This window comes from Sinocyclocheilus rhinocerous, unplaced genomic scaffold (genome assembly GCF_001515625.1).
Source record: "Sinocyclocheilus rhinocerous isolate Xijiao unplaced genomic scaffold, SAMN03320098_v1.1 scaffold1612, whole genome shotgun sequence".
Classification (NCBI taxonomy): domain Eukaryota; kingdom Metazoa; phylum Chordata; class Actinopteri; order Cypriniformes; family Cyprinidae; genus Sinocyclocheilus; species Sinocyclocheilus rhinocerous.
Genome location: NW_015636539.1, coordinates 216,346 through 227,485, shown reverse-complemented (window position 1 = coordinate 227,485; position 11,140 = coordinate 216,346). Strand labels below are relative to the sequence as shown.

At 49.3% G+C, this 11,140-nt stretch overlaps 1 protein-coding gene and 1 long non-coding RNA gene across 2 annotated transcripts; one reads left to right on the top strand and one right to left on the bottom strand.

Moving 5' to 3' along the window:
- Positions 1 to 6,059: 6,059 nt before the first annotated feature.
- On the bottom strand, positions 6,060 to 9,382 carry LOC107747901 (uncharacterized). Its single transcript, XR_001640847.1, has 2 exons — positions 9,305 to 9,382; positions 6,060 to 6,106 (listed from the first exon to the last, which is right to left on the bottom strand). It is a non-coding gene; the product is annotated as an uncharacterized LOC107747901 (long non-coding RNA).
- Positions 6,100 to 7,330, top strand: LOC107747899 (uncharacterized). The gene is made up of 2 exons (XM_016562515.1): positions 6,100 to 6,681; positions 6,865 to 7,330. The coding sequence occupies exons 1-2, from the start codon at positions 6,135 to 6,137 to the stop codon at positions 7,212 to 7,214; spliced, it is 897 nt and encodes a 298-aa protein (XP_016418001.1). The 5' UTR covers positions 6,100 to 6,134; the 3' UTR covers positions 7,215 to 7,330.
- Positions 9,383 to 11,140: the final 1,758 nt, after the last annotated feature.

Here is an 11,140-nt window from a genome sequence, read left to right as displayed (position 1 = left end):
TACAACTGTATGCTCCAAGAATTATGCAACAGCCCAGCTTCATTCATTTGGATGTTGATTAGCATTTTTGGGGACATGAACTTTAGCAGTTTGCTCTGTTATCTGGACGATTTACTTGTGTTTTCACCTACAGAGGAAGAGGCTTTAAGCAGGTTGGAAATTGTTTTCCACCGGCTTAGGATGCATAGCCTAAAGCTGAGTCCTAAGAAGTGCCAATTATTGCATGATGCAGTGAAATTCTTGGGTCATATTATTTCTGGAAATGGCATTTCTGTAGATTCCGCAAAGGTAGATGTCATATCCAAAATGTTCAAGTTGCAGCTTATGGAGGAAGATGGATGCGCTCCATCAACGCAAAGAATCAAGTAATTTTTAGGATTTAGAAATTTAGCAATTTTTTACTATCAACACTTCATTCCTAATTGTTTTGTGATTGCCAAGTCCCTCTTTGCTTTAACTGCGGGTCAGAAGAGATGAGGCAAAGTGAAAACTGGGAAGCATGTTTGCACATTTCGGAAGCTGAATCACAGTGACTAGGTGGAGGAGTGTGATGTTGTTTTCAACATGCTCAAGGAGAAGTTATTGAACTGTCCTGTTCTTGCATATCCTGATTTCTCAAGGCCACTGATTCTCTCCATTGATGCATCTCTGGATGGAATGGGTGTGGTGCTTTCCCAAGTTCCAGCGGGGGAAGAATTGTCAGACCCATTGCCTTTGCCAGCAAGACCTTGAGTGCATCACAGAAAAAAGTATGCTGCTCACAGACTTGAGATTCTGACTTTGAAGTGGAGTGTGTATGAAAACTTCAGCCACTGGCTCAAAGGGCACACCTTTACAGTTTGGACTGACAACAATCCACTTACATACATCATGTCTAAGCCAAAACTTGATGCCTGTGAACAAAGGTGGGTTTTAAAACTAACCTAACACTAAACATATCACAGGAACTAAAAATGTTGTGGCCGATGTTTTAAGCAGAGATCCGTTTGTGAGAACAGTAAGTCACAGACTCATGAATAAGAGTTACAACCACCTACTCACTGAAGCTGATGCCATAAGGGAAGAAGGTATACAGGATGTGTTTCGTTTAAAGGTTGAGTGCCACAAGCTCAGTGATTGTGTAGGATGTCAGTCGAGTTGTGTGCAGCCATGTGACCCAGTAGCCATCAAGACACTTTGCCAAGTCGAAGATGACTGGGAAACAGCAACATTTAAATGAGCTGTCCAGTTGGTTCAGTCAGTTCAACAGGTTGCAGCTGCTAACCAAGTCTCTCTGCCTGGGTTTTCTCATAATAAGCTGCAAAGAAGTCAAAAACTTGATATTACCATTTAGAAGGTTCTCCCTTTTGTAATTCGAAAAAGACACCCTTCTAGACGAGAGAGAGAGAGAGAGAGAGACATGATTTACGAACAATGGCCCTTATAAAGAAGTGTGATTGTCTGAAAGTCCAGGATGGGGTTCTGTTCAAGACACTTTGCCAAGTCGAAGATGACTGGGAAACAGCAACATTTAAATGAGCTGTCCAGTTGGTTCAGTCAGTTCAACAGGTTGCAGCTGCTAACCAAGTCTCTCTGCCTGGGTTTTCTCATAATAAGCTGCAAAGAAGTCAAAAACTTGATATTACCATTTAGAAGGTTCTCCCTTTTGTAATTCGAAAAAGACACCCTTCTAGACGAGAGCGAGAGAGAGAGAGAGAAAAGCTTGACTTCAGAACAATGGCACTTATAAAGAAGTGGGATTGTCTGAAAGTCCAGGATGGGGTTCTGTATAAAGTAACTAAGGACCCAGTTAGCAGGCAGAAACGACACCAGTATGTTCTCCCTCGAAGTATGATCAAAAAAGCCTTAGCCGGTCTTCATGATCTTGCTGGTCAGCAATGACTGGCTAGGACAATTCACTTTGCCTAAAAAGGAACATGATATTAAAGAATATGTAAAGTGCTGCTGGAGGTGCATTCTGAAAAAAAAAAACCTGAGCCATCTGCTCAAGCTCCGGAAAGTATTTGAATATCTGCAACGATGGAGCTGGTGTGCCTTGATTTCTGGAGTGCTGAGGACAAGAAGCAACATTCAGTGGATGTGTTGGTCTTGACGGATCATTTCACTAAACTTGCACATGCTTTTCCTTGCATTATCCAAACAGCTAAGCAAGTTGCTCGGAAGTTATGTGACAATGTGTTCTGCGTGTATGGGTTTCCTTAGCGGATCCATACTGATCAAGGCTAAAATTTTGAGAGCAAGCTCATTGTCAAATTGTTAGCACTTTCTGGGGTTTCCAATTCCTGCACGACTGCATATCATCTTATGGGAAATGGCATCATGGAACGTTTCAACCGCACATTAGGAAATAGGCTTCATTCATTGCCCTTGAGATCTAAGGATAAGTGGCCACAACAAATTCAGACTTTGACCTTTGCTTACAACGTAACAGTTCATGAGACAACTGGTTATGCCCCTTTTCAACTCATGTTGGAGCGTGTCCCACGATTTCCTGTGGATTTAATGTTTAAGCAAGTTTTGACAGATCCTGCAATAGTTGATTATAGCAGCTATGCTGCAACATTGATGTCTAATCTTTACGAAGCAGTCGAAATCACCCAAAAACATACTGTACAAGAACAAAACAAACAAACCAAGATTTATAACCGCAAGATCAAAGGGGTACATCTAAACTGTGGAGATGGAGTGCTTATTGCCAAGAAAGGAGAGAGCGTTTAAACAGAAATTGGCAGATAAATGGGAACCTACTGTGTACACCATTGTGGATAGGGATAGGGATAGGAAGGTGGTTCATCGTAATATGCTATTGGGCATTCGTTTCTTACCGGTAACATTTCCTGAGGAGAAATCACATGGATCGACAGCTGATGAGTGTTCAGATGATTCAGAGTGTGAGACCCTATTCTCAAATTCCACTGATTGCTTGGAGGATGAAAACCCTGGAAACAAAACACGTTCATGGGCATCAAATGAAGATGACTTAAATAATTCAAAGTCTATAGATGAACAGATAGAACAGGAAGAGGATGACAGTGGTGACACTTACTGTGGTGATTCCATTTCAGACAATCAAAGTCAGATTCTCTCTGATGAGACAATGTGGTTTGGTATTTCTGATGTTGGCAGTGTATCTGGAAAAGCTGATATGACCAATCCAGGTACTGATGGCTCAGTCAGTGAAGATGTGTTTATACCTGGCCACAAACAAGCCAAAAATTACACCACGGGCTGGTAGAGTAGTGAAGAGAGTCAACTGTCTGATAGAGACCACAGCCAAAAAGCCATTTAAAGTGTCATGAAACCCCCCGTTTCAGCACTGGTTAGTTCTCACCACAGTTTTAAAAAATGCTAAAAAAGTGCACACAGCTTTGCGTTCAGACAGTTTCATTTCGCTCCCATCGAGTTAAAAACACAAATAAATGCACAGCCATTTGCACTCTGCATCGAAAACATATATATGAACGTGCTGTTGCACCTCTGAGAATTTTTAAGGCTTATTCTGCTTATTATTATTTTGACGTGTTGTGTCACGGAGCTGTAAAAACGGTTACACTCACTAAGTGATGAAGAATTAGTCTTACTAATTTGGGGACGCACCTGCCCGTGTCCCAAGTGGAAGCCCAGATACCGAACCTCCACACGCCCAAACGCACACTTCTTCAGGTTGGCCGTCAATCCGGCCCCTCTCAGCGCTCTCAGTACGCACATGCTCCATATGCCGCTGCCAGTCATTACTATAAATAATAATATCATCTAGATATGCAGCGGCATATGTCGCATGCGGCCGGAGAATCTTATCCATGAGGCGCTGAAACGTGGCCGGCGCCCCGAACAACCCGAACGGAAGCGTAGCGAATTGGTGCAATCCAAACGGCGTGGTGAAGGCTGTTTTTTCTTTGGATAGAGGTGATAAGGGGATCTGCCAATATCCTTTCGTTAAATCCAGTGTCGAATAAAAACAAGCTGCACCCAGCCGATCAAGCAGTTCGTCAACCCGCGGCATTGGATATGCGTCGAATTTCGACACAGCATTCACCTTGCGATAATCCACACAGAATCGTACCGAGCCGTCAGTTTTTGGCACTAAAACTATCGGGCTCGCCCAATCGCTATGGGATTCCTCTATTACTCCCATCTCTAGCATCGCCTCTAATTCTTCCTGAACCACCTTTTTTTGTGCTCAGGTAAACGATACGGCCGGCTGCGAACCACCACACCCGGCTCGGTTTCTATGTGGTGCTGTATGAGGTCCGTTCGACCAGGTAGGGGCGAGAACACATCCGCAAACGCTGCCTGTAGCTTGGCTACGTCAGCGAGCTTCAAGGGCGAGAGGAGATCTCCCCCCGGGGCCAGAGCTAGAGATTGCCATTTAGTATTTACCTCGGGCCCGAGATCCTCCTCCCCACTCACTGCCGTCGCTAGCATCACTGACTCCGCCTCGCTCCATTTTTTTAGGAGGTTGAGGTGATAAATCTGACGTGCCCCGCTCCTATCTGTCCGAATGACCTCATAATTAAGATCCCCAATTCGCCGTGTGACCTCAAAGGGTCCTTGCCACTTGGCGAGTAATTTAGAGCTAGACGTAGGAAGCAATACAAGCACTTTTTCTCCCGGTGCAAATTTACGTAGCCTGGATCACCTGTTGTACAGCCGACTGGGCCTGTAACAAATTCTCCATCGACAGCCGCCCCAAGGTGTGGAGTTTTGTTCTCAGGTCCAGCACGTATTGAATTTCATTTCGGCTTTCTGAAGGCCCGTCCTCCCAAGTTTCTCTCAGGACGTCCAGCACCCCGCGGGGCTGACGCCCATAGAGAAGCTCAAAGGGGGAGAACCCCGTGGAGGCTTGGGGGACCTCCCGCACGGCGAACAAGAGGGGTTCCAGCCACCTGTCCCAATTTTTGGCGTCTTCGTGAACGAACTTCCGAATCATGGTTTTTAAAGACATTTGTAATGCAGTTTTTGCTGTTCTTTTGAACTTTCTATTCATCATAGAGTGCTGAAAAAAATCTATCAGGGTTTTTACAAAAATATTAAGCAGCACAACTGTTTTTAACATTGATAATAATAAGAGACTTTGAAAAACATACAAAAAAAACCCAAAACAAATTGACCCCAAACTTTTAAATGGTAGTGTAGTGTTATTTGTTAGAAATATAATGTAAGTTTTATTCTTGTCCACAGACCACCTGTAATACCTTTGTGGACTCCATGTAGAGAACATTGAACCTGAGCAATTGACTCATTACTTAAACACATATACTGTAGTAGTTCTTTGCGATGAGTGACTCGTCTTTGATTGCTATTGACACTGAATTACCTGAACTCTACTGAATAGACAGTGATTACGTTGAGTTATACCTGAAAAGAACATGAATTGATCCATCAAGCAGGCAGGTGTACTCACACACAAACAGAGTTCCTGTCGCTCTGTTTGCTCTTATCCCAGGTGTGGCTGGTGTGAAGTGCTCCGTGTTCCAGCGAGAGCTCAAGTCAGGTTATTTATAGCTAGTGGGACACAGGCTGATTTATCTCTATCTGCCTGTTTGATGTGCACTCATTCCCCTTAGAAGACACCTAGTGTTACCACATGCCTCTGAGCATTTAGAAGCTGCCAGCTCACTGATTCCTGGAGCAATGACAGCATACACTATGTCTCTAGCTCATAAACTGGCCTTCTTTCGCCACCTGCTCTGTGCCTCCTCTCCACTATGCCCCTTTCTTCTCTGGGCTTCCTAATGAGACAACATTTGGTGTATTTGCAGTGTTTGTCTATAAATAGCAACTGTCATACTAGTCTTAAGTACTTACTTTTTACATATTTTTTTTATTTGTATTATTTGTAATGAGTAATGTTAATTTGTAATGTTCTTTAGTAGGGAAGGAAGAAGTCGGAGTCAGCGTGACTGAGGCTCGGGTAATTTATTAAGCGTCCCGTAGGAACAGCGAATACAAGCAGGCGCTCTGGCGCTGCAAAACAAACAAAACTTATATAGCACTTCTGCGTATCTCTGTGCCCCGGCCACAGTCTCTCCCACACGAGACCTCAGTCTGTCTCCCTCTCTCTCTGTTCCCCCTGAGGCTTTTTACGGTCTCTCCAGGCCAATCACTGAAACGAGAAGCAGGTGAATGTCATCATGCACTTGACCTACTTACTCACCGCTCGTCTCCGACCGCTCTCTCCCGCTGCAGACTCCGCTAAACCACGCCCCCCTCGCCACATACCCCCACCGCCCGACTCAGGCCGGGGAGCCCTCCGGCCCGCAGCCCCCCCCATTCCTGGAGAGGAAGTCCGCCACGGCCATCTGCGCCCCCGGCCTGTGGATCACCTTGAACTTAAATGGCTGGAGAGCCAGATACCAACGAGTGATCCGCGCATTGGTATCCTTCATGCGGTGGAGCCACTGCAGGGGCGCGTGGTCCGAACAGAGAGTGAACTCCCGGCCCAGGAGATAATAACGGAGGGTGAGAACCGCCCACCGGATCGCCAGGCACTCCTTTTCAATGGTGCTGTACATCGTCTCTCTCTTAGAGAGCTTACGACTGATGTACAGCACCGGCCGTTCCTCACCCTCTATCTCCTGGGCCAGGACCGCTCCAAGCCCCCTGTCCGATGCGTCCGTCTGCAGCAAGAAGGGGAGAGAAAAATCAGGAGAGTGCAAAAGTGGTCCGCCACACAGAGCAGCCTTTACCTGGGTGAAAGCCTGCTGGCACAGCTCCGTTCACTGGACCGGGTCTGGGGCTTCCCTTTTAGTAAGGTCAGTCAGCGGGCTGGTGAGGTCCGAATAATTAGGTACAAACCTTCTGTAATATCCCGCCAGCCCCAGGAACTGCCTTACCTCCTTTTTGGTCTTGGGTCTCGGGCAGGTCGCAACCGCTGCCGTCTTACTAATTTGGGGACGCACCTGCCCGTGGCCCAAGTGGAAGCCCAGATACCGCACCTCGACCCGCCCAACCGCACACTTCTTCGGGTTGGCCGTCAGTCCGGCCCTTCTCAGCGCTCTCAGTACGGCCCACACATGCTCCATATGCCGCTGCCAGTCGTTGCTATAGATAATAATATCATCCAGATAAGCAGCAGCATATGTCGCATGTGGCCGAAGAATCTTATCCATGAGGCGCTGAAACGTGGCCGGCGCCCCGAACAACCCGAACGGAAGCGTAACGAATTGGTGCAATCCGAACGGCGTGGTGAAGGCTGTTTTTTCTTTGGATAGAGGTGATAAGGGGATCTGCCAGTATCCTTTAGTTAAATCCAGTGTCGAATAAAAACAAGCTGCACCCAGCCGATCAAGCAGTTCGTCAACCCGCGGCATTGGATATGCGTCGAATTTCGACACAGCATTCACCTTGCGATAATCCACACAGAATCGTACCGAGCCGTCAGTTTTTGGCACTAAAACTATCGGGCTCGCCCAATCGCTATGGGATTCCTCTATTACTCCCATCTCTAGCATCGCTTCTAATTCCGCCTGAACCACCTTTTTTTTGTGCTCAGGTAAACGATATGGCCGGCTGCGAACCACCACACCCGGCTCGGTTTCTATGTGGTGCTGTATGAGGTCCGTTCGACCAGGTAGGGGCGAGAACACATCTGCAAACGCTGCCTGTAGCTTGGCTACATCAGCGAGCTGCGAGGGCGAGAGGTGGTCTCCCTCAGGGGCCAGAGCTATAGATTGCAGTTTAGTATTTACTTCTGGCCCGAGATCCTCCTCCCCACTCACTGCCGTCGCTAGCATCACTGACTCCGCCTCGCTCCATTTTTTTAGGAGGTTGAGGTGATAAATCTGATGCGCCTCACTCCTATATGTACGGATGACCTCATAATTAAGATCCCCAATTCGCATTGTGACCTCAAAGGGTCCTTGCCACTTGGCGAGTAATTTAGAGCTAGACGTAGGAAGCAATACAAGCACTTTTTCTCCGGTGCAAATTTACGTAGCCTGGATCCCCTGTTGTACAGCCGACTCTGCCTGTCCTGGGCCTCATTTTTTTAGGAGGTTGAGGTGATAAATCTGACGTGCCCCGCTCCTATCTGTCCGAATGACCTCATAATTAAGATCCCCAATTCGCCGTGTGACCTCAAAGGGTCCTTGCCAGTTGGCGAGTAATTTAGAGCTAGAAGTAGGAAGTAATACAAGCACTTTTTCTCCCGGTGCAAATTTACGTAGCCTGGACCCCCTGTTGTACAGCCGACTCTGCCTGTCCTGGGCCTGTAACAAATTCTCCATCGACAGCCGCCCCAAGGTGTGGAGTTTTGCTCTCAGGTCCAGCACGTATTGAATTTCATTTCGGCTTTCTGAAAGTCCGTCCTCCCAAGTTTCTCTCAGGACGTCCAGCACTCCGCGGGGCTGACGGCCATAGAGAAGCTCAAAGGGGGAAAACCCCGTGGAGGCTTGGGGGACCATACCAATTCTTTCGAAGGGGGCGCAAAGGCGCTTTTGGGGAGGCCGGTGGGTTTACCAGCTGACATGCACCACCTGCGCACATTCTTGTGAATGCCCGGCCAAAAGAATCGGGTCATGAGACGATTTAGTGTCGCTGCCTGTCCTAAATGTCCCGCCATCGGATTACAATGAGCCGCCTGGAAAAGCATTTCCAGACGGCTTTTAGGTACTAACAATTGGTTTGTATCCTGCTTTGTCTGAGTGTCTTGTGCCACTCAGTACAACCGCTCCTTTAAAATAGCAAAATAGGGATATGAGAGCGGACGGACGGGCTCTCATTCGCACTCTGTTCCCCTGGCTCAGTATCCCGCGGTCCCGGTTCAGCTTCTCCCACGTGCGCGTCCGCTCCGTCCTCCAGCTTTCTCTCTCCACAAGATACATCCGAACACAAACAACCCAGTAATTGACTAAATGCTGGTCAATTCGTCCCCAAAATTAGCGGATGCCGGATGTGCGGATTAATTGCAACCTCCACACTATGCTTTTGACCCCGAAATTGAATCAGCACTGACATTAGCGGATACTTCACCACATCCCCGTGCACACACCGAACTGGAACCGTGCGGCTTCTATCCAATGCCTCGAGCTGAATCAGGCTTTGATGGATCGAGGTTTGGTTACAACCAGGGGTGTGAAGTAACGAATTACAAATACTCACGTTACAGTAATTAAGTAGTTTTTATCAGTAATTGTACTTTTGTGAGTAGTTTAAAAATTGTGTACTTTTACTTTTACTTGAGTACATTTTAAGTGATGTATCGGTACTTCTATGCCTCGAGCTGAATCAGTCTTTGCTGGATCGAGGTCTGGTTACAACCTGAATCCACCAAAGCGAGATAGGTACCCCCCTTAATACTCACAGGTATTTGGTACAGGCCAGCTTGATCGGGGGCAGCCTGTGGGTTGTCCGGGACCCGGATCAGTGCCCCGACCTCCATAACCGGGCACCGGTCAATGAAATGTCCTGGGTCCCCGCAACACCAACAGGCCGGCACAGACTTCCCCGCCGCCCTAGTGGCAGGAAGTGGGTCAAGGGACTGACGTGGAGAGAGCGGAAAAAAAGGAACCGCTGCGGATCCCATACTGGCTAGCCCCGCCCCCCTGGGCAGCGCTCTCGGGCCAGCAGCAGACTCCGGAGGCGGCCCGCCCCTTCCCCGGGGAGGGACTCGAGGAGTGATTCCCATATGGGACCTAGGAAAGGGAACAGGACGAGGGGAAGAAGAAATATTAGGGGAAGAGAGAGAGAGAGAGCTGGCAAGGATTCGCCGACTCCTGGGCACGCCACCATCTGGTCCTCCGAAAGACCAGGAGGTTTTGAATGGGCAGTTGTTGGGCTGCCACCTGCGCCTCCCCTGAAAGCAGTGGTATGAGACGCACTGGCCAGTGCTCTCGTGGCCATCCACATGCCTCGGCCGATTTCTCAAATAGATCGATGAAAGCCTCTGGATCGTCCTGTGGTCCCATTTTATTCAGGGGCAGATGAGAGGGGCCGACGGTGGTCCTCGATGACGGCCCTCCTGCCAAACCCTCATGGTCCATCCAGCTCCGGAACAGCTCACGGTCCTCCTGTTGCGCCTGCACCAGAGCGCGGAAGGCCGGCACAGACTTCCCCGCCGCCCTAGTGGCAGGAAGTGGGTCAAGGGACTGACGTGGAGAGAGCGGAAAAAAAGGAACCGCTGCGGATCCCATACTGGCTAGCCCCGCCCCCCTGGGCAGCGCTCTCGGGCCAGCAGCAGACTCCGGAGGCGGCCCGCCCCTTCCCCGGGGAGGGACTCGAGGAGTGATTCCCATATGGGACCTAGGAAAGGGATGGGCACGCCACCATCTGGTCCTCCGCCAACTGGATGGCCAGGTCTAGCAACATCGGGCGGTGGCACTGGAGCCACCCCGCCGTCTTCCTCGGGAGACGGCCGATAAACTGCTCCAGCACCACGGTCGAGGATCTGCTCGATGTCGCTTCCCCCAGCCAGCAGCCATTTGCGGCAGGCGTCCCAGAGCTGTTGAGCCAACACGAAGGGACAGCCACTTTCCCCCAGATCCAGCGACCGAAATCGCTCGCGATGTTGTTCGGGGCTCCGGCCGACCCGCTGCAGGATGGCTCGCTTCAGATCGGTAAAGACCAGGAGGTTTTGAATGGGCAGTTGTTGGGCCGCCACCTGCGCCTCCCCTGAAAGCAGTGGTATGAGACGCACTGGCCAGTGCTCTTGTGGCCAGTGCTCTCGTGGCCATCCACATGCCTCGGCCGATTTCTCGAATAGATCGATGAAAGCCTCTGGATCGTCCTGTGGTCCCATTTTATTCAGGGGCAGATGAGAGGGGCCGACGGTGGTCCTCGATGACGGCCCTCCTGCCAAACCCTCATGGTCCATCCAGCTCCGGAACAGCTCACGGTCCTCCTGTTGCGCCTGCACCAGAGCGCGGAACCGACGTTCCTTGTCCTCCCGCATTTCCAGCAACGCCTGATGCTGCTCTTGGTGGAGGCCCGCGAGCGATTGGATCAATTCCACAAACTGCGAACTTGGCGGTGACTGCATGATTGCAGCGGCCGGCTTCTCCCTCCCCGGGTTTCGGCACCAGTGTAACAAAGTTCAAGGGAAGGAAGGAAGAAGTCGGAGTCGGCGTGACTGAGGCTCGTGGTAATTTATTCAATTGACCAAAATAAGAAAACAGGCAGGCGCTCTGGCGCTTCAAATAAA